This window comes from Cottoperca gobio, chromosome 17 (assembly GCF_900634415.1).
Source record: "Cottoperca gobio chromosome 17, fCotGob3.1, whole genome shotgun sequence".
Lineage (NCBI taxonomy): Eukaryota > Metazoa > Chordata > Actinopteri > Perciformes > Bovichtidae > Cottoperca > Cottoperca gobio.
This window is the reverse complement of record NC_041371.1, coordinates 12663519-12687332: the sequence shown is the minus strand read 5'-3', so window position 1 is coordinate 12687332 and position 23814 is coordinate 12663519. Positions and strand designations below refer to the sequence as shown.

The 23814-nt window shown below is 42.2% G+C and overlaps 1 protein-coding gene across 2 annotated transcripts in view; it reads right to left on the bottom strand.

The window, feature by feature from the left end:
- ephb1 (EPH receptor B1) overlaps positions 1 to 23814 on the bottom strand; it is a 150562-nt gene that overhangs the window by 95000 nt on the left and 31748 nt on the right. For both annotated transcript variants that reach the window (XM_029452994.1, XM_029452995.1), the window contains exon 2: positions 10360 to 10424. In XM_029452994.1, the coding sequence (XP_029308854.1) occupies positions 10360 to 10424 (65 nt within the window). The remainder of the gene's footprint in view (positions 1 to 10359; positions 10425 to 23814) is intronic.

The window sequence follows — 23814 nt, the reverse complement described above, 5'->3', positions numbered from 1 at the left end:
AGAAATGGCTAGCATATTTGTGAGCACTTTCTACCCAAGAGTGGTCTGTTCATCTGTCACTGCAGTACTAAAGCATGTGGGTGGAGGCAAGCAGGAGATTGCTTTTCATACAACTGGCTTAGGATGGACATTTCAATAATGAACCTATTTGTTATTCATGACAACACAACATTGTACTAAAGCAGGGAAAGTATACCTTCATAGAATCCATTTTTTTAATAATTAGGCATGAATGAATCAGATAAAAAAAGAGAGAAGAAAAGAAAAAGGAAGGGCTCACATGCAGGTGAAATGCACATTGACATATTTGTAAAGGCTAAGGTCTCTGAAGGACAGTGGATTATAGCTGGACATGGAAAGCTGAGATGGGGATTGAACTCTTTATGCACCAGCTGAAAGATGCTCTTCTCATTTTGGAAAGCTTAAAAGGATAACTTTTCTTTCTGAGGCCGTTTTCAAATTGTTAATGAGGATATTTGCATTTCAACTTTTGCGTCTGTTGTTTGAAGTCCGAAGAATGGGCACGTCATATAAAGCAACAGTTGGTCTGCTTTTGTAACAATAACTGCAGCTACATTTACTCACAAGCTTCGAGACACATGCTCATAGTATCGTAAATTCACATATTCTGGAAGCTACGCCTCATCGTCACGCACACGCACGCACAGTACAGCTTCTAAAATATGCAGTGGCATGATTGCTATTATCATTTCTGATCAGCTGTGTTATTGAATGAGGGCTGCTGTCAGGCAGTGTTATTTTGCGGGGCATCTGTGGCCTAGTTCCGCCTGGCTGAATGTGATGGATGGGGAGGAAATGGTGATGTCTGAAACACTCCCAGTCCTGCCAGATCCCAGCCACTCTATAATTACAGACACGCAGTTTGACTGAGCGCAAATAGAACTCTGTTCGTCCGCATCAGAATGAGAAACATTGAAGATCTGCTCCCCGCCCATGCCCACGATCAATACATTTATTGAACTGAGGTGTTAGGCAAGTAAGTTTGTGTTGATGTTGCTGAGCATAAACAAAAGCTATCCAAGTTTGTTTTGTTTGGAAAGTTGGCTTTCATACCAAACTTGATCTAAATGTGTGTTTATACCGTGTGAGAAATGTGTTGTGTTTACACATTATTTGCAATTTGGTCTCATTACATGTTTCGAAATGTCTTTTTTTTCTGCCTTTTTTCTTAGATCCTGTAAGAGATGCACATAATGTGGCATTACCCTGTGCCATTCAATTGTACAATCCACTCAGGAGTCCCACTCTCCCATTCCTCCGTCCAACTTTTGTAATAGCATTATTAACACTCACATTTTGAATTACCTTATGGTTGCTTTGAAGCAGCAGCCGATCTGCTGGGCTGAAGATGTTTTTGGATTGAGCTGCTAGTAAACACAACCCTCCTAAATATTGTAAGAGTTACTACTGGATTTACAAAATGCAGCTTCTACTATTTACACGGAAGACAGCCGGTTTAAATTGAACACAAATTCTCTTTTATTCACTAAAGAATGACATTTAAATGTTAACTGCGGGCAATTTAGCCTCATCATTTCTACAGAAGATTTTAAATATGAGGATCTTATTATTAACACAAAAATAATTCCTAGAGATTGGTGGGTAGTGGAGCATTTACAAGTTGCTTGGCGTAGAAAACAGAAACAAATTATACAGCAGCTGATGTTTAAAATAGAAATGAATGCGTACTGGAAAACCTATTGAATACATTTGAACAATATATACCACTGAAACATTTGGCAATGAAAACGACAGCTTGAACTATTTCTACAAGACTACAAAACTAGGAACATACTGTATTTATTGTACTTCACATTTCATATATTGTGGCATCAACATGTTCAACTATAGTAGTAATTATAAATGCCAGTATGATCCAATTATCCATTGACTGCTGAAACAGAGGAAAGTTGTCATTTGGGCAGGTCTGTGTGGAATAAGTATAAAACTGATTAAATAATTTCAGATTTTAACACAATTTTCATATTAGGACTGAATGAGTAACCCTAAAAATAAGCAAGTGAGCACCATTAACTTAAAGGACAAAAACAAGGTTAATGTAATTATGTTGGAACAGAGAACTGTTTCCTCAATACTTTTATTTCACGATGCACCTGGTAACACCCACTCAGGTACCTTCAGAGAAGCCATGCAGCTGCCAGTGCCTCAGCAGGGCTTTCAGTTACCAGGAGAAGCATTACTTTGAGTCACCCTGTATAAAAGGCTAAAGCTGTGTGTTGCATTGAAATCTGACAGCCTCTGTAACCTTATGGATCTATTGTGGAGGATGATAAGGAGGATAACTAAATGATTCAACATGACTGTGTGTGTATGTATTGAAAACGGAGATGTGCCCTGACCCACGAGCAGCTATGAAAAAGGACATTAACATTCTAAAAGTGGAAAGAAGAAGGGCGAGAGAGAAAGAAATCCACAGATGGAGAAGAGTGAATTAATGAAAAGAGTGGACGAAAGGTATAGAAATTATGACCAAAATTGGAATGTTTTAACAATTGGTAAAAAGGAGGAGTGAGAGAAATGCAGAAAGGGGGAAATAACAAAGAAAGCTGTCGCTCTGCAGGATCTGTGGCCCCCTATGGTCAAAGGCAAGGCCATTTAGTGACCTTGCACAAAAGAACATGTCAGCAGGGGACAGGAGAATGGCAAGGTATCGAGGCTTTTAGGTGCAAAGGGGCCCCTGCCTTTCTGTGTGTGTGTGTGTGTGTGTGTGTGTGTGTGTGTGTGTGTGTGTGTGTGTGTGTGTGTGTGTGTGTGTGTGTGTGTATAAAAATCCTGCAAAGCATGACACATGACAGCCCTATCTGCCCGACACAAAGACACAGAAAGAGAGCGAGGATGGGGGGGAGTTGGTTAGGAAGAGATAGAGTAAAAAGGGAGTCTGAGCTTTGAGACAGACAAGCTGGAGTAAAGAAAGCTGGGGGGGGGGGGACACGGAAACAGTCAGTGTGGGTAAAAGATGGAGAAGAAGAATGAGAGGATTTACTGCTATTTCTGCCAGCTCAGTAGGACTGCTGAAATAGCAGGTAGTGCAGGTACCGAGGTAGAAACACAATCACTCTCAACCACATATGTCTGCCTCCAGCCACTCCTTCGCACTCCTCCAAATTCATACCAAATTAAGGATAGAGTCATTTCCCCTTACTTTCTTTCCACAGTTCTATCTCTTTGTTATTTTATTCATTCTTTGCCGAAAATAAATTCCGTAGCTCCAATACATCCAAGAGAATTCTTACATGTAAAATATGGAGGGAAGGAAAGAAATCAATAATTGAGGTAATCAGAAGTTACTTCATTACAAAACGACATATAAAAGATGGAGGAATAAAGGTTAAAAGAAAAACCAAAAAAAAGGAAATATTCAGGAAACGTGGCACAGAATTTCAAACCATCCTGATTTAGCTTGTAACTATATTCTGTTGTTCTGCTCTGTAAATATGTAGATGCTGCCGTATGGGCCATGTTTTCCTTGTGAATGATTTGGAATGTAAATGGGATCCTACCTACAAAAAACCCCACAGGTTTAGAACTAAAATTGGACATGTGAGCGGTAACAAAAGTATATTGACAGACACACAAACAGACACAAACATGTGCATGTGTCTGAGCTCAGAGCAAATTCAACACTCTTACATTCTTCCTAAATCACACTAAATAACCAAGGAAGCAAAATGAAACCGGTACCTCAATGATATGGCAATGTCAGCTATATGTGCATGTGTTGGTTTGAACCGTCACTCATTCCTAAAGCGTTTATAACGGGTTATATGTGTGAATGTGTGCATGTGCTCATGTCTGGGTAAATTCTTATACATGTGTGCAGTTTCCATCAGCTCGTGTGTGAGCGTGTGTGTGTGTAAGTGCATGTAATGAAGGCACTTTCCTCACCTGGCCGCTGAAGCGCAGCCAGCATGATTCACTGTCGCTTTTCGACTCTCATTCTATTTCAGCTCCGGCTCTGCAGGTTCGGAGTTCACCTCCATCCCCTCTCTCTCTTTTTCTCACCTTTTCTGACTCATCCCTTTTTCCTCTCCATCTCTCTCAGACTCTTATTATCTACATTCAATCAGCCCTTTCCTCTCTAGCTTTCTCTCTTCTTCCATTTCCTCACTTTACCTTTCCTTATGCCCGCTGAGCCACTGCCTGTCTGTCTGTCAGGATATGAATAATTGAGGTGTATTGAGTCTGGTCAGCAGATGGTGAGATGGCTGTTATGGATCTATCTGTGCTCTTTAGGAATTGCTGAGTGTATGCTGCACCTGTCCACTTTAGGCCCACAAGAGCTTTGCTTAAGCACAGGCTAGGCACGCCCAAAAACACCTATCCACCAGCACCTGCTCTTGTGCACGCTCACATATGAACTCAGGCTCTTGAAAAATATGCCTGAGCACACACAAGCAAAAGGTAAACAAAGACAAGCATGTCGAGGTAAGATGCATTTGGTCTTTATCCCTTCTCATGCCCCCACTACAACCAAAGGGCAGAGAGAAATCTTCTTATCCTTCTGCTTACATCTCACTCACCCATGCCTTTTCCTGTTTGTTGTGTCCCCCAGCATTTGTCCTCCACACCCCTCTCTCTGCTCACTTGGACCACTCTTTATCCCTCTCCTCCCCAAAGCCCCGTACAACCACACCAACCTTCCTTGTTTCTACACGCTTGACAGCACCCACAGCCTCGGTCAGTGAAGCTACCACTGCGTCGCCGAACCCTTGACCCCAAACACCCCTCCCCCTAAGAGTCTCACCTTAAAGCCTGAACTCTGTCTGTTAACCCAAGCTCTCCTCCACACGCACATCCACAGTTGTTGTTGATGCCATTCACACACAATTGATCTCTTACCTTCTTTCACTCAAGTTTTTCCTAATCCCCCCCCCTCTCTCTCAGGCCAACTTTCCTGATCCTGTAACCCTTTTCAGCTCCTCTGCCATCACTTCTACATTTTGTCTCCCACCTTATCTCATCCCTTAATCTTGGGACTTCTCTTCTTCACTCGCCCCACACGGCCCTAATCCCATCTGCCCCCTCCCAGATGAAAGTATTTTTTCTCACTTTTATCTATATCATTCAAAAATGAAAAAGAATTATCACTAATATTTATTTTTTGGTTTTATTTCAGGAAACTCACCCTGTTTTGGCAACATCCAAACATCCCCAGTTAAAACAGGGAAGACGGCAAAGATGGGAGAAACAGAGACATAAAGAATAATATACAGGAGCATATGGGCCAAACACTGACTCATCCTGGTAAGACTGTATGTTTGGGTTTTTTATATCTACATATTTCCCTGTGGTATATAATTCTACAGACTAGTTAACATTAAATGCTTAACAGTATCCAAACATTTCTTCTGGCACATATTCCCGACACCTCCTGCACCATCCCCTTAAAAACACCTAGTAGAAACACATCTTTGCTCTTCTTCTACTTCACTTTGCTGTCCTTACCTCATGAAATTCAATTAATTGTTTGTAATACAACACCCCAAATTGTCACCTTCCTTATCTCCTTCTCTGCAGTGTCTATATGCTTACATTATGCACACATGAAACCAGATTACTGTGAGAAATCAAGCATTTATATCCACAACACAATATCTCTAAGATTCACATTGAATTGGTGAGTAATCTGAAAACCTGTGTGTGTGTGTGTGTGTGTGTGTGTGTGTGTGTGTGTGTGTGTGTGTGTGTGTGTGTGTGTGTGTGGAAAGACACAATAGCGTAGCAACCGTGAAATATGCAGTCACGAAACTTTACAGATAAGTAGTTAAGAACAAAATGATGGTCGGGTTTGAAGATAGTCGTGGCCGAGCAAAGTGGGCGATCACCCCACCCACACACACACTTTGCGCCACAAAATCGAAATGAAGGCTGAGTTCAAAATGGGTGTGGTCTGAGCAAGGGCACTGGAAGCGACCCAATTTGGCGATGTGGCTGGTGTGATCCCATCACAACATTGTCTTTAGTTTCTGCCTGTCCTCTACCATGTTTGCAATCAGTATTGACAGATATTGTTTAATAGTATTTAAGTTCACATGTTATTTAACTAAAAAGCAATGAATCTCTGTCTGTCTGTATTTGGGAATGTCCTTCAGGGCGTTGCAGACTGAATCGAGTATGTCATCTGCAGTGGGCTCATTGACTGCAGTTTACTTTTGCTGCTGGTTGCTGGAAAACTATCAGAATCAGAATCAGAATCAGAAATCCTTTATTTGTCCCACGACGGGGACATTTACGTTGTTACAGCAAAGAGAGTAAAGAGACATGTAACAATCAAATAGAATAAAAATACAGTAACAGCAACATAAGTAATATAAGTACAGTCATTGGAGAGAAAGAAAAGTGTAGGAGTGAATATTGCACATGATAGTGTAATTGCAAAAGTTATAAAAAGTGAATATTGCACAAGGCATTGGTAATTGCGCGGAATAGACTTTTGTTGGTGTGGTGGTCTACCAGGGGCCGTGGTGATGGTACAGTCTGACAGGCTGCAGGGAGAAAGGACCCCATGGGTGAAGCAGCCTGTCACTGAAGGAGCTGCACAGTGCGGACAAAGGGTCCTGAAGGGGGGGGGGAAATGTTGTCCAATAGAGATGACAGCTTGGCAGCTTGAGATGAGGCTGACAATAGCAGAGTCGTCAGAACTTCTGCAGGTGACACTTTGCTGTGTTGTGGGTGAAGAGAAACGGCGCCAGAACCGTTCCTTGGGGGGCCCCCGTGCTGCAGACAATCGTGCCCGAGTAACAATCCCAGGTCCTCACGTACTGTGGACGGTTGGTGAGGTAGTCCAGGATCCAGCTGATGAGGTGGTGATCCACCCCCGAGCACTCCAGCTTATCCCCCAGCAGCCTGGGTTGAATGGTGTCGAAGGCACTGGAGAAATCGTAGAACATGATTCTCACAGTGCCCCCAGCCTTCTCCAGGTGAGAGAGGGATCTCTGCATCAGGTAGATGACAGCGCCATCCACCCCGATGCCAGGTTGGTAGGTAATGGTAATGGTACATGGATGCTGTTTATACTAACTGAACTCTTCCGCACTTCCCTGGAGTCAACAACGACAGAAGTATAACCTACAGGAACTCTGCCATTGAAACTCAAATTGTATGTTTTTGCCATACTAACTTATATAACGTTACAGCTGGCTAAAAACCTCTAATAATTAAATCCATGCTCTACATTATAACCACGGTGGTTATGTCAAACCAAGCGAATAACATGCCTATTTGGAAATGTTATTGTGTTTCTGACCGCGATCATAGCTGGACTTAGCTGTGTTTTTGCCTGTGAATCAGAGTTCATTGCACCAGTGTTTCCTAGTAGACACGACTTGGGTGTGATGCAACTATGTCAAGGCAGGTGTATTGCTCAGGACCCAAGGAAGCGCTGTTTCTAGTGTGAAGTTGTTTCTTCTCGTGAAGGCTGCACGCAGCAATACCACAGGCCAAGCATTCGACCCATTCTGAACAGGCATGTTTTGTATGGGCACTGTACTAGTGTAGAGAATTAGCATTCGGACCATTTAAGATTTAAAAATGTAATTACACAGTGGTTGAACTTTTTAATTGCTTCAAGTTTTACTTTAAGCCCAATCATGGATTTAATCATGTTGGTCTAAATGATGAGCAGCTTCGGTGCAAGTACAGATCTTTTATTTCACTTTGCTGAAGGACTTTCCTTTCTTGGGGTCTTTTTCAAGCATGTGTAGATATAAAAACCCTTTAGAAATCTGATTAATGTATTATACATATGACCATGAAATCTTTATTTTCTTGAGCATAAATGTGTTCACAGATTTTCTTTTAAATCACTTAACCTGGTAAAGAAACCCAGTTTTATCTTTTAAATTGTGTTTTAGAAACCAAGGTACTGTTGGAAGTTAAGAATAATCACATTAGCTATAAGTGCATGTAAATCAGCATTAGCGAGGCCAGTGTGTATGTGTGTGTGTGTGTGTGTGTGTCATTGACTTTCATACATATTTTATTTTTCATAGAATACGTTTGTGCATGAGTGAAAGAGAAAGATAGGATGACTCATAAGGTGAGACACACACATAGCATAAAAGACATTGGAGTGGAAAGTCCACAGGAAGAAATAAACACATATATCCATATGAAATGAAACAGCAGAAAGAAAGCTGGAGCAAGAATACACATTATGAAGGAATGTTGTGATAGTGTTTGTTCTAAACATCCGTTTACCTTCTGAGCTCTTCTTCTCTCCAGCAGAGGCTAACATGCGAGTGTGCATCCGCATACTGCCACTCCATTATACATTCACAAGGCCAACCCTGATATGTCCTCGTGTTTACACCACTGGAACTAATGACACTGCTTCTGCAATCCTTCAAAATTAACCCTCCAGGTCGACCAAACACAAACACACACTCAGACACACACACAGACACTTCTTATGAACTCCTGAAGGAGAAGTTACTAAAAGGAATTAATGAGATGCATCGAATAGCAAAGGGACAACACTAATGTGAGTGTGCCTTTTCTCTTTTTGTGTGTTACAGAGGAAGTTATCAGGTTCACAAAGAGAAGCAAATTGATCACTTAGCTACTGGCAATACAAACAAATATACAGTATTATTAAAATAAGTATGTGTAGTCATACAAGACCACTGTACATACTGTATCTTTACATTGACACTGCTGTTCAGGCTACAGTCATGGTTATCAGACTAAATACAAGATGTCCATTATATGAGATAGGGTGCACTCAGATATAATATATATTTTAAATATACACCCGATTATCTATTAAATACTATGTTACCAAATTAACTGCATGGTACTAACTGCTGCAAAAATGAGTGTTGTACATTAGCTCTCACGCAACAGAAATCTACTGCTCAATTTACTGAGCGTGTATTTGTGTGCACATGTGAGAGTGTGTGTGGCTTTCTACACAATCACACTGCATCCCTCACACACCACCAGTAAGGTCAAGACAGCTATGTAGTGTGCTAAGTTCTTCCTGTGAGCGGTATGAGTGTATTCTCCCTACAGCAGGTCCCACCCTGCCTGAACCTTTACACCAGGAGAAGCTTAAAAAAACTACGCTCAACACAGACAGGAGGCTCTGGGTGCCTGGAGGCTTGCTGAACTTAACAGGCTTCGATAGAAATAGCTCTGTAGATGTCTCTACTTACTTGATATTTCCTTTTCACAGAGAGAAAGATGTGACAGTGTGAGGCTGATCCATTAAAACAAAAATCACATTTATTGTGTCTAAGTGCTGACCCAAGTGATCCTTCAAAATACAAATAAAGTGATTTTAGAAAACTATTTTGTATGTGAAAATATCGATATATCTTTTAGGATGTCATTCTTACGTGCAATACGGCAACATATATAAGCAAGGTCTCAGCTGTGAGATCCTATTAGGATGATTGTGCACAAACACATACTGGTACACACATAAAATAAACACTCGGAAATTCCAGGTTCCATGTTGTTTTAGTTAACACTCCTTTTGGGAGACAAAAGAAAACGTGGACTGCAACACTAGCCAATGTTTAAACAGAACCAGAGTTCTGTTTAAGAGCAATAAAAGCGCCCTTTACACGTGTGTAAAATGCCTCATAAAAGACCCACGGACTCGGAAAATGCAGGAAACAGTCATTGTCTGTCATGAATGGCTCCTGCCTGATTCATGCTATCCGTGTTGGACTATGGAGCTTGAATCATTGAATTACAGCACAGAGAACAAGGCCTTCAAATAATATTTTAATCCATTAGTATAATAGGGCAATCATACTTCTGATACTGTGATTCTTTCAGAAAAAAAGAACCCTGTCACCATTCTGATGACTTGGCACTTTCTTCCATTTCCACTCCTTTCATGTGCATGAAACTACCTGAAAGTTGAACATAGTTCCTCTAAAATCTGTCAAGGCCCTGAGCGTTTCCTACCTCTTAGCTCCTCCTCCCCCGTTTCATCCTAATACTTTCACTTCCCTGCATAAATGTATCATTACAGTATCATTATGTCTATGGTTTCCCCCTAGCCTCCATTTACTGGGACTTAGGTACTGTGTTCTGGGGCTTACGTGGACCCATTATGTCATTAAGTCATTATGAGCTAGGACAGAGAGAAAATAATACCCTTAATAGGAGCTACATTGGCCACTACTTCAGTATATACTCCCATCCTGCCTGCCTTCCTGCCTATTTGTCTGTAGATCTGTACGTGCACTGTGTTTCATGTTACATATCACTTTATCTTTCTCCCAACAGAAAGAGTTTGGACGCAAACCTCTAAAACAGTTTTTTTTTCCCAGCATGCATAAGTTTTGGCAAAATCCAACTCACCCCAGAATTAGGATATGCTGTCCAGCCCAGTTCAGCTGTGGCCACCCGCGTGTCCATCACGGTCTCTGCAGCGAAGAGGGGAAAAGAGGTAGAGAGAGAAAGACAGCGGTTAGCCTCAGAAAAGCTATTTTGAGTGTCATTCCACAGAGTTGAACTGCATTCAAGCCCCAGTGGATCACTTGACACTATCATCGATGAACAGAGAGGAGATGAATCCTTGACAGCGTTTTCCTCCATCTCTGCTAGACTTCTGTTAAGACAAGAGACATGGAAACAAAGCTTTGGCACTTTGCTGGAAGGAATGTCTGAGAGCCTCTGTCATGCTTTTAAATGCTGTGCTTTGTATTGTTTTCTCTCTGTGTGCGCATGAAACTACAGTGTGTGCATCCTGCCTTTGTTTATGTGCGGGCGTGTGCATGCATTTAAATGGATATTTTAAAATGTGTCTGAGTGCACATGAGAATCACTGCATTGGTTCGCATGTGGTTGTGTGTGAGGGCTGAACTTTGTCACATTGTTTACCCAAAGAAAGCGGCTTCACAAATGCAGAGGGAAACCTCCAAGATGAGGCCTTTGCAACTCTTAGTGGGGACATTCCCTGAAACAGTTTGGCAGAGGTCCCCAGAACTCTTTGTGTCAATTCTTCTCAACCAACAGTTATGAAATACATTTGAATTTATCTATCTCGCTTTTGACTTATATTACACAAGTGGTCTTATCTGGTCCTACGTCTATGAAATATAAGACACAGATCACCCTCTTGATAATCCTCAGTGACACATCTTACACAAATAGGTCTGGCAGGTCCCCAATGAAGTTTGTCAGCCCCATTTTGATTAATATCTGTGCTGTTGGCACACTGAAATCTTGAAACCTGATATAGCTCCTGGAAAGAAGAGAGAAGTATGACTGGTCTATCCTGATTCTCTGTCACACACACACACACACACACACACATATAGATTTATAGAGCAATGGACCGGGTGACATGTTGGCCTTAGCAGTGTAATGAAAGATTTATAATTTCCACGGTAACAGACAGTTTATTCTCTGACCTAAACCTTCCATCTTATTGAGAGTGAACCAGGACATTTTTTGATGTCCCCAGCTGGAACATGCCCTCATGTTTGTTGTGGGCAGACAGATGAAAAAAAATGGAGACGGAGGATTGAATGTTATGTCTGGGTGATGAAATGTAGTAGATAAGCAGGTTGTGTGGGGATTTTCAGAGTAACTGCGGTTGCTGTGTCTTTGGCTTGGACATCTTCCACTATCACAGCAATGGTTGTCTAGCGACGCCCACACGTGTTGTTGATGAGGGAGAATTCTCACTCCGATTGAATTCAAAGACATAACCAGCAGACGTTGTCCTCGTTCAAGAAGAGGTTTCCAGCCCTCAGCACCCTCTCTTTACCTACTCCTCCACAGGAAGCGCACGCCCGCAGCTGTTGCTTATTTGGAATCTGACTAAACTTGCAGTGATTTAGAAATCATTCCAAATGATGGAGCACTCGAAGCCAGTCATCTGCAGTTCAAGTGGTCTTGGTAAAAAACAAGTACACAGAGGATGAGTGACAAGCCACCGGTAGGAAAGAAAGAAAGAGGCCTTTCATTCTCAATCTCCACTTACGGGGGGAGAAACTGTCCTCAGACATGAAACCAATTAGCCTAGGTAATTCAGCTGCACACACAAGCACTCACACAGATACACATTAAGCCACACACATTGACACACATGCTGCACACACATACACACAGAGACACACAGACACACACACACACACACACACACACACACACCCACACACTCACATTCACCAGCCAACTCAGAGAGCAATTTTATGTGTACACCTACAGTGACAGCCTTGTTCACATTGGCTTTCATCAGAGTATTTCAATTTCCCTAAGATCAGGCTTGCCTTGTCTAGTTTCCACAGCCAGTCAGCTAGCTCCAGCCTGCCTGCCTGCCTGCCTGCCTGCTTGCCTGTATGACTTGCTGTCAGCTGGGGAGATAGGAGCATGAAACAGCCCTAAGCGCCAGCCAGCGTTGTGGGGACTGCCAACCCTTTCTCAGGGGAAATCACAGAAGCTTTAGTCAAATCACACAGGCACTTGGTAGGCCATTTCCCATTTCCTTTTAAAAGGAAAGAAGGGGGGAAGGAAGTGCAAGATGGTGAGGGTAGGAGACAAAAAAAAGGTCAAAGGCCCATGGGAGGGCTGGATGAGCCGTATCATGTGACCTAATGTCTGCCATTAGCAGAATATCAGAGTAGCAGATGAGTAAATGGGGTATGCTAAGTGGTTATTAGCAACAGGGTGGGGCTCGCACAGCCGTCATGCCGTAGCTCACACACCTGTCCACTGGCACTGGGGATTTGGAAAATGTCCCTTGTGTACGTGTATGTGTGTGAGTTTTAAATTAGCTGTTATGTGGACCATTCATCCATTTAATCATAAGTGGATTTGAGGAGTTTCATTTTAAAACGAGCAACCCACATTAATTAGAAAAGCCGGCACTTTCAAAATGACAAGAGGCACATTTTGGTTTATTGCTGAAATAATAATTCATTTTATGACCTAAGCTGAAGAAACAATTAGGTTTTTGGAGAAACTAATCATCTGTATTATTATTTTTAAAGCAAAAAAAACGACATAATTGGCTGCTGGTCCATTTTATATAGGAACATCTCTCAGGTACAGATAAATTAAATGTATACATTTTGGGATCAACTATTTCTGTTCGCTATAACTGTAAATTTGAATTTCATGCAGCTGGGACACTTATTGCCTCTGATTAATCTTTCCTCACTGTATGTGGGTTTCAGTAGTTTAACGCTGGGTTACTCCTCAGCTTAGACCATAAAACCCTCGTAAAACAATTAGTCCTCCCTTTCCATCGCTGCCTGATTCCGATCGCAGTTATGTCTGACTGCACCTCCCATTACTCTCTCTCTATTTCAGTTTTTACCAAGTCATTTGGAAGACAGGGAAAAACAATAGCTAGCAGAAGTCCCTCATGTTTGGAGGGTAGCCCAAAGTGTTTTCTTCTGCATTCATATTCTGCTGTGTCAGCTCCACCTGCAAGCTCAAATAAATTAAACACAGCCAGGTTCACTAGCAGTTCAGTCTGTGGGAAAATTATTAACATAAAGAGCTTAATGTCGACTAAGTCATAAATCAATTGGAAAACAATAGCTTGTAGGTGTCAGGGTAGCTTGCCTTAAATGGATTCAAAGAGCCACAAGGCTGGGGGGATGTATTGTGACTACATCGCAGAATATTAGTTACTCTCAAAAATACAACGGATGTGGGTTGGCTCATTGTGTGAGGCTCTCTCAAGCTGATACACTGCCAGCGTACTCGTCAAAACCCAGAAGTCGCAAGCCGAGCCAAAACCAAGACTCAACGGAGGGCCTAAAGCTTCCTTTGCCAGAAAGCACAGCTCCCTCTCATTAGCAGCAAGAGGTAGATCAATACCAAATGGTAGGCTGTTTCCACAGATACAGAGAGAGGGAGGCAGAGAAATGAAAGAGCGAGAGAGACCGCATTAAACATTGATGGGGCCTTGTGCTACAGATCGATAAGGCTGCCCTCTTCACACAATTACACGTCAGCAAGCAGTCGCATGATACATCACATAGACACGCATGATTGCATATTGCTCGTATTTTGGCCAAAAGAACATCTAAAGAAAGAGAATTCAGAGACAAAGCAGCAGGAATGGATTGGTCAATCTCTCCCCTAATTCTATAGTTTAAAAGTCAGAATGTCAGTGTAATTCCCACCTTTGTGGCCATGTGTGTGTGATTGTATGGCTGCTGGTCGATAGAACATGTGCTGAAGCGCCTCTCTGAAGCTCCCTGGTTCCTTAGTCAATATGGCAGACAATTCTCTGCGGATTTCCCTTCCCACCCCATAACACATCTTTTCCATTCATCTATCCTTTAACCACCCCTTCTCTTGCCCCTACACTATGTACTCCTGTTCAAGGATGCTGGTACACTTTGTAATTCAATGAGACAATCATGTCCAGATGCTGGATGCTGGGCTGAGGGGGCCTTCTCTTTGTGATTGTAGCAACAAACTGAAATAAGGTCGGAGGGCCTTGAACAACATTTTTTAAAGAGGGGTTTATCTTTTCTTAGAGATGGAATTAAGATGGAAGGACAAAGAAAGGGAGATATTGAAGGGAATAGACAGACAGAGGGAAAGACAGAGATGAAAAACCAAGAGGAGAAATCAGCGGGATTGAAATGAGCACTTAACAATGATGAAGCACGGTGGTAGCCCGCTGAGCCTGGCATCGTAATACAGGGCTGAAAACAAAGTGACAAACAAACACGAGTAAAGGCTGCTATGTCTTCCAATCTAATCAGCCGTCCACTCTGGGGATTTATGAATAAAAAGGGACAGAGTGAAGTCTTTTCTGAGCAAATCGTGTGGAAGTTTGTCATGCAGACAGTATTCACTCACCGCACCCTGGGAAATCACACAAAAAAGACTGTTTATTGGACTGGAAGGAAGGACCAGCTCAAGTCCAACATGGTTGAGAGCATTGAGCTGATTTGAAAACTGTGACTGGGTTTATGACAGAGCACTGCTTCAGGGTAAAAAGAATTTGAAAGAGGTGATGTCTTTGATTGAGTCACCGTGTTCAACAGAGAAGACAATCCTTGCGAACACAGATGTGAGACTTTTCTAATCTGCGGCACACTAAAGCTGTGTCACTCATACTGAAGGGTTTTCGCTTTAAATAGAAGATACAGAACAGTCAACAGAAATACATCAAAAGAGATATGTTACTTCTATGTGTCCCTGAAGACAGCGATGACAATGTCGCTGATTTGAAAATTGAACAGAAAATAATCTGCCATCCTCTGAGACATAGTAGTGGGGAGTGATGGGAGACAAGAGTCCCACATCGGAGAGCCACAGACAAAATAAATGAACGGGCTCAGAAATCACAGATTTGCATACGCACACAAATCTATTAACAGGGTTCTGGGCTTGCAGACACTCGCTCTGGCTGAATGGAAATAAAATGTTCAGCATGAAAGAAGACCAGGTCAGTATCAGAGACAAGAGATAAAGCCAAGAGAGATGAGAGGAGATACAGAGCAGGGGACTTACAGAAGCCAAAGTGAGATCAGCAGCAGATGTTAGGGAGAATGCCTCGCAAGATAGGAGAATTAATATACATGCAGTATCTGCACAACCTAATGACATTATCCTATCATCACAGCAAGGTGACATTCTCTTGGCCTTACACATCTGGGCTGCCACATCACATAAAACTTAAGATTCAACCTTGCGGCACTCGGTGAGCAGCCGCTCTCTTCCCCCACTATTACCGGTTTGTAAAAGAGTTGCTGTGGAAAGGAGAAGCAGGAAAACACAACATCCCTCCCCGAGGCGGGGTTGGCAAACACAGACAGGTACACAGTCAATGCACACCTAGGGCTGGTGACAACAGACTCATGCATATAATCATATCTTCATGGGCAGTGACTCATTCACCTATAGGCCTGCAACAGAAACAGCATATTTATAAATAACACCCCCACTTTACACCTTTCCCTCTTTCCTTCTCCCTCCTTTTCTTTCGCCCTCGTTCTCTCGCTCCCTTTCCTGGTCAGGGGAGAGAGGTTAGGCACATCATTTGCATTCATTAACATTACATTAGCAGACAGAGTGATCTTTAGAAACCAGGCTGCCGGAGAGTGTCATCTTTAATTCATCATAACCCCACCACCCACCCCTCTCGCTCTCTCTTTACCTCCACCTTCTTCTCCTCCCTCTTTCCTCTCCCACGCATCCATCTCTCTTCCCCCTCGCCCTCTCTCTCCGTAATCCCAGCGCATCCTTTCTCCTCCTCTTCCCCATGCGTTTCTTCACTCTCCATTTAACACTGTCTTTCATCTTCTTCACTTCCCTCGTGTCTCTTTTTTGCCTTCTCGCTTCCATTACTTCCCCTTATCTTTCTTTCTCTTTGCCTCCTGTTAATGACAGGCTACAGTGGGGTTTGATTTCTCTTCCTGCATGAGCTCTATGCACGATTAGAAGGAAAGGGGACACACCCAAAAAAAAAACCACACACACACTATATACACTTTATAAGCATCTGTCTGAGAGGCAAGACTGAGCTGAGGATTTCCAGGCTATATACAGGGCTCTCTGGTGTAACCCATTGACCTGTACGTATTAAAAAATAAATATTCCAATCAAAGGACAAGAATATTCATGCAAACACAAACAAACTTCTCTCTCGGCTGCGGCTAAATGTACTTCCTATCTCTTCTTAATTTTCTAGCTGACTGGTTGTAAAAGAGAGGAAACCAATGCTCTTCTATTTTCTCACCATTACCAGAGACATATAGAAAGAATCTAACCAAGAATTGGTCACATCCTATGGGTCAATTAAAACAAACAACATAATTACTTTTAGTGCAAAATACTTCCAAATAAACCTCCTCTTCTTCTACACAAAATAAGAGGACGGTAATGAGCTAAACCACATAATGGAGGGGCTGTCAGAACAATGTAAACTGAATAAATCTGGAAATATATTTCATACCATATCCAGTATATATATATATATATATATATATATATATATATATATATATATATATATATATATATATATATATATATATATATATATATATATATATATATATATATATATATATATATATATATATATATATATATATATATACAGTTCCAGGCCAAACAGTTGGGATAATAACATTTCCATTAAAAGGTTAAATTGTATCAACATAATCTGGTGAAACACAGTATTCAGCATGCTGACGAAGGACATGCCATTTCAAATGTCTCGTTGTCTCTCTGCTCCTAACGCACACAGCAGAAATATGATCGTTCCTCATGTAGAGGAATAAGTCCGGCAGTGATGACACCGCTTAGGGAATTTTATAGTTACTTTAGTAGACCGTAATTTAATGGATTCCCACAGGGACCAATCAAACGCCAGCATTTTCTGTTGTTTTCCCCCTATTCCCTACAGTGAAGATAATACTTATCACCATCCTTTTGGAAAAATAGACAACATTGTGTTTGTGCATACAGACAAAGCACATGAATTAATTATATATATTAATATACATAATGACTGACATGCAGCGCCTGAACAGAGTTTTTTACCTCAGTGATCATTTTAGAAAATCTTAACATAGAAATATCTCATATATCTTTTTTTGATTAGATTAAAATGTCTTATTCAATGCAAACATTTGAAGATTAGAAAATGTACAAAAAAAAAATAAACTGTATTTCACATTCAGTATGTGTATGTATATTATATTGCCATGCAAGGTTAATGCTTACATACACACTCATTGTGCTGCCAAACACGTAGTGCAGAGAAACTCAATAGTAAACCATTTATACCGCACAGTAATGAGCCCAGGATCTGCTCAGGTTTGCAGTAGCAGCAGACCAGCAGCAGTGACCAAGCAATAATCCAGATGGAAGTAACGCTAGTCTTCCACAACCATCACAATACTCATTACTGCTGATATTACCTCAGCCAGCCTGTCTGCTTTTAAGAAACCTGGCAATTTTCTGCAGTAAAATTAGGTAATTACAACTCTTATCAGGCTCCTCACCTTACAAAACAGCATTCAGGGAGAGGGAGACTACTCCCCAATGGTTCACTGGCTGTGGAACAAGGCTTTGGCTGTCTTCCCAATCACTCAGCCACACCCACCCACTGTCATTTATTCTCTCTGCAACTCCTGTTTCTCCCACGCCTCTTTCTTTCCAATAAAAACATTTAAAGCAGAAATGTGATCACTATAACGACAATACGATCTAAAAGAATTCCTCGATCAATGCCCCAAATTAAAAGGGCAGAGTGGCGGACATAAACCATGAGGCCCCGAGGAGTATCCCTTTACAGCACAACAACCGCGCCAAAAAACGCTCTCCTGCTCCCAGAATAGAGAATAAGAAAATGAGTACCAAACTCTGTTTATGTTGGAGAGCTAGCATGGAGGGGAAAAAATAGCAATGTAATTTAACCTTTTCCCATAAGGAGAATGGCTTTACAATGAAAGTCTATCCACTATAGCTTTGACATTTCTAAACTTCTCATATGAAAGTTAGAAGTAAGCCCTATCATCACTTCTGCTGGCTAGAGACACACGGAGACTGACAGAGAAGAACCGTGCCGAGGTCGCACTGGGATTATGTGAGGCTGACATTTAGCAGTAGAAGCTATAGCTAATGGGCTACATGCGGTGGGTTAAAGAATCTTTGTTTTTTAAGGAGACCAGGAAATAGTGCTGAGTGAACAAAATGATGTCACTCAATTACCTCCACACTGCAGTCCTTTACTCTAATTAAGACAGTAAGGATTGTCATTAGAACAGTCCTGCATGTGTGTGTGAGTATGTGCATGTTGTAGAAGTGGGAGGGTGGAAAGAACCACGAAACTAAAGTACAAAAATAGAGAGAAATAAAGGAATCAATAAAGTTAATGTCAAATATGTGCACAGTGTCTCTGACGGCAGCTCATTCTGACTCGCCTGGCTGCATTTTATAGCATCTGGGGTTTAGGAAGAAATTGATAGAACTGACTGTCGTTTTCTGTCACACACTGAGATAACCATCCCTTAATATGTGGAGTCAGTATGGAGGGCAGAGAGGAGCCGAAGAGGGATAGAGAGATAATGAAAAAGAGAAAGTGGGGAGAAAAATGGAATTGAGATAGAAAGAGAGAAAGAAAGAAGAAGGTCTGCAGCTCATATGAAGAGAGATACTGAAGAGGATATGGAAGGGGTAATCGGAGAGACACAGAGATAAAGAGGGCATCATGTGGCAGAACCCTGCGTTATCTTATCCAGAAATGGATCTAACCTTAGCTGGACACGAGAGTCACTCACCACCTGACCCCATTTCTGTCCTGCTGCCTGAAAGGCACGTTCTGCTCGTGTGTGCCACTTGCAATATTTATGAACAGTAAAACACAGGAACAAAATGGCCTCGCCCCAGCAGGGACATGAACATCACGCTAAGAGCTGAAAAAGGAAATGCATAAAAGGAATAAAAGAAAGTTTCACATGTGCGTGCACAGAAAGACACGATATATGCATGCTCACAACACCCACTGAACATGGCGGAGCCCAGCTGCACCTCCTGTCGTCTCCATTGGGACACGCTCACAATTTGACTCAAAACTTTGGATGGTGTTAATCAGAGCAAACTTCCCCCCTAAAAAAAAATCGAACATGCCCTTTAGTCCTCAAAAGAATAACTTAATACTTATTAACCTGTCAAGGCTAGTTTCTCCCCCAGAATAAGGCGATGCACCACTAGGAAGCAATAAAGAAGAACGTGTTCAAGGGGCAGAAGCAAACACCAGCTAGCTATATCCAATCTCATTAAATACTGTTGTTAACCCTGTTTGGATGCACCACAGAATTGACTCTTGCATCCTTAATAATTCCCCTATTGGCGGAGAGGGAAACAGACAAGAGAGCAAAGGAGAGAGGCAGAGAGAGGCAGAGAGAGAAAGAGCCTTGAAGGTTTGATGTCGTGCTCTCCCTCCATCTCATCTGTGGCAGTAAAAGAACAACCTTCAACCACCTTGAACTCACTGGAGCTGAATTTCAATAAAAGTCAAATTATCACCTGCGCCCATGGGGCTCGGGAAAGGCACTAAGCCTGAATTGACTGTACATATAAGACGATTTAACAGTCATATGGAAGTGTGAGTGAGTCAATCATATGACGCCCTTCTATTTCACACTGAGAGGAAGTCTCAGGGGTGAGCAGTGGTTAGTGTACCTTGTCGAGAGAGAGTGCCACTGGGATGGATCACTGATTGTTTTTAGTGAGTGTGAGCCTGTGTGTGTGTGTGTGTGTGTGTGTGTGTGTGTGTGTGTGTGTGTGTGTGTGTGTGTGTGTGTGTGTGTGTGAGCCAGCACTTGCATGTGTGCGAACGCCAACATGCGATTGGGAAAGTGATATTCAATTTAGCTGCTGTTCTCCCTTGACCGATGTAGTGAGATCCAGGTAATTGATGCCTCAGTTGGGTATTCCCCAGCCGTGTGCTCTTCACCACAGGGACAGTGCTGGCTAAGCCGGTGTGAATGAGAGGAAACGCTCGGTGTGATCTCACTCCCTTAAACGCGAATGGGGTGTTCTTCTGGGATCTCGTTAGTGCGGCTCCACCACATGCACATACACACATGTGTCCCTTCACCAACAACACACATACATAAGTAGAGAATACCAAGGAGTCCAGCTAAACTATTGGCCGCCGCAGACATTGTCAGGTTGAGATCATCTCTCATTCTCCCCTTGATTCCTCTCTATCTATCTCCATAAAAAAAGGCCAGTGGCCTTTACAGTGCCTCCAAGCAAACACAATGCTTTCCATTAAAAGCAAACACTAAATCCACCTTCTTGCAGCATATACTCACATGCCTGGGGAAGTTTATATATTTTTGGAGATGGACTTTGTTTTTCCTCCAGGGCTGCATTCAGCAGTGGGGGAATAAGAGATAGAAAATAGTCCTGAGGCTAATAGAAAAACTTTCAGCAGAGGATCTTGACCTTATAGCATGAGGCTGACAGAGGCAGGTGAGGCTCTCCAATGAGAATTCATAACAAGAGAGAAGGAAGAAAAGAGAGATAATTTTTACCCCTAGGGAGTAAGAGTGAGACAGACCTTTTTGAGATTATTTGTCTGGAGGTCTCTCATCCTGCAGTGGAAAACAGTACATGCCCTCTCTATGCTTTTCAGTGCTTCTTTGGAGTTGGGCAATGGAGACCGTAAAAAGAGGAAAAGGCTGATTCTTTCTTTTTGTTTCCAGGAGGAATTTGTGTTTGATGTCTCTCCATTTGATGCTGCCGTTTTTATTTCCACCATCAACTCACTCTCGGCCCACTCTTCTTCTTTGTTTCCCGTTCAGTTCGCTTCTCTCCTCACTCTTTTTTTCTCCAAGCCACTCTGAATGCAAAGCCGTAGCTCAGTGAAACGATGAACTCTTCTGGGATAGCAAATGACATTTCACACACATTACATTCAGTCTGTTTTGCCACAGGGAGGGTGTGGGTCATTTTGATCTTGTGCCACCCACCCCACACAAACACAGACACACACTGCATCTGATTTGGCGTCCAGGATGCCCGGGTGCTTGAGCTCTGGCCCAGAACGCAGCCCCAAATGTCACAGCTGTCTAGTGACACTAGTGGGAAGCGCAAACATCAGCCATCCCTCTGGCCCTTACTGCTGATCAACCAACAACACTAGCAGTTCTCTTTTTTCAACCTGCCATTTCGGATCTTCTGAACCTTCTGTTGATTGCTGATGTAACGGTGACAACACGGGTGTATCAGAGGGTGAGCTACTGGATGCAGTGAGACGGCCTGTGGTTACCCTCTCTGCCAGCCAGAGGAAAGCAGAGAGCTTCCAGGCAGCGCTGTACTCGGCAGCCCCGCCAGATGAGGCTGTTTGCTGGTGTGATGTGAGGTGTGCTCCAGAAGTCAAAGTGCGACACTCTGCTCGCTGCTCTACAATAGTGAAGCTAAATAGCTGAGACGCCTCTTTAAATATGTAGTGCCACCGACCCACTTCAAGCTGTTTTTTTTTTTTTTACTTCACGCGGAAGAAGCAGTGGCAGCAAACACTCGCTCACTGCTCACTTTGAATCCACACTTGCACATGTACATACAAAGCAGCTCACATAGCTGAAAAAAAGCTGCTCCAAGCTGGTAAATTATTTCTCCAGTTTTATGTCACTGGGTTGAAAAAAATGCAGGTGTCTGTCCTGTGTGTGTGTGTGTGTGAGTATCTGCTGGTAGTGTACATAACTCTGAGGGGAGACACAAGTGGTTTGCAGGTGTTTGGAGAGAACAGCACTCTATCAGGACCAACTGTATTTTAGATGAAATGGCAACAGTGTTTGTGTTGGAGGGAATAAGTGCACCTTTGGGGTGTGTTGTGTGTGTGTTGGATAAAGTGTATATAATAGTTAGCATGTGTTTGAAGCAGCTGGAAATTATCATAACTCTGTATGCTAAAAAACCTTTAGACAATGGTTGTTATATAAAACTAAGGCAGTGTTGTCAAGCATATGCAGTTAATTCCTGTGAATTTCTATCTCCGACATCACTTTGAGTCCTGAAAAAAGAAGTGGCAGTATGTTGATCCAGAGAAGTAATGATCACTGCAGGTGTTCCAGTCATCTTTGCCATCGACCTGCATTGTGTTGGAAGAGGCGAGCCAGAAAGACGGATAGAAAAAGAGCCTCGGGAGGTTGGCACGAGATTTGCATTAACCGTGCCACTTCAATCAACTACAAAGAAAGACATACATTTCCATGATTTTTAGCAAATATTAACACCTATCTTTTTGTTCTCTTACGCTTAAACACACATTGTACCTAAATTTGACCATTGTTATGTTATATGTTCTCTCCCTATTGTCTTAGTACAGAAAACAACAATAGCCTAGTTTATGCAAAAAGGCATGCAACACTTCCAGATCACATTGTGCATTGTGTCCCTTGTTGAGCTTTAAGGCACGGCCAGTTGCGCTTTAACACAGTGAATTTTGAACGTGAACACATCATTATAAATCAAATGTGGGTTTTTTTTGCCACAGTAGCTGGAATTGAAAATAAAAAGCCCTATTGAGTCGAGGCGATCAGAACGTTTTAGACGTGTTGTTAGAGAGGAAACTAACTATATATAACTGTGTATGCCATAATACTCATGAGCGACTGAAAAACATAACAAAATGTACCTTTAGTCATAAACTCAGTACATACGGCAGTTGTATAAATATGATAAAGCACAAAACACTATGTACAACTATGTGGCAAGAACTAAGATTTCACCCACTATTATAAAAGGCAATTTTCCAAATGTTTGCCAGTATACACGGCACATTTCATAAAATGCTTTTGCTCAAGCGTAAGTGTACGCTGAGCAAATATGACTACCATTTCATGAAGTGTTTGTTATCTAGGGCTGTGCCGTTATTAATGTAGATGGGTGTTGGAATGACTCCCAGAGAGTTTTCACACACAACCACTCCTCTTCTCTCCTACCCAGGGGTATTGTTAGACTGTGTGTCCCCTGACAGCTCGATCCACATAATGAGGCTGACAGAGCAAAACAAACACAGAACATAGGTAGACGAAAAAAAACAGCAAGTAGAGCCAGAGGAGATGAAGGAACGATGCTGGCCACTATGCTATCTTTGGCAAGACCTATGGCTACTACTGTGGTGGATGTGGCTAACTATGGTAGAGTATGAGTCATATCCCTGCGTTTTGAATCCCTATTCCTGTTATTTATTTATTTAATTTCTTTTTCCCCTACTCTGCTGTATACAGATGAAGTTGGTCATGGTCTCTGTAACGGCATAGGGCGATAATTGATGGTGAAACAGCTTTTTCTTTACTGTTCTCTCTCTCT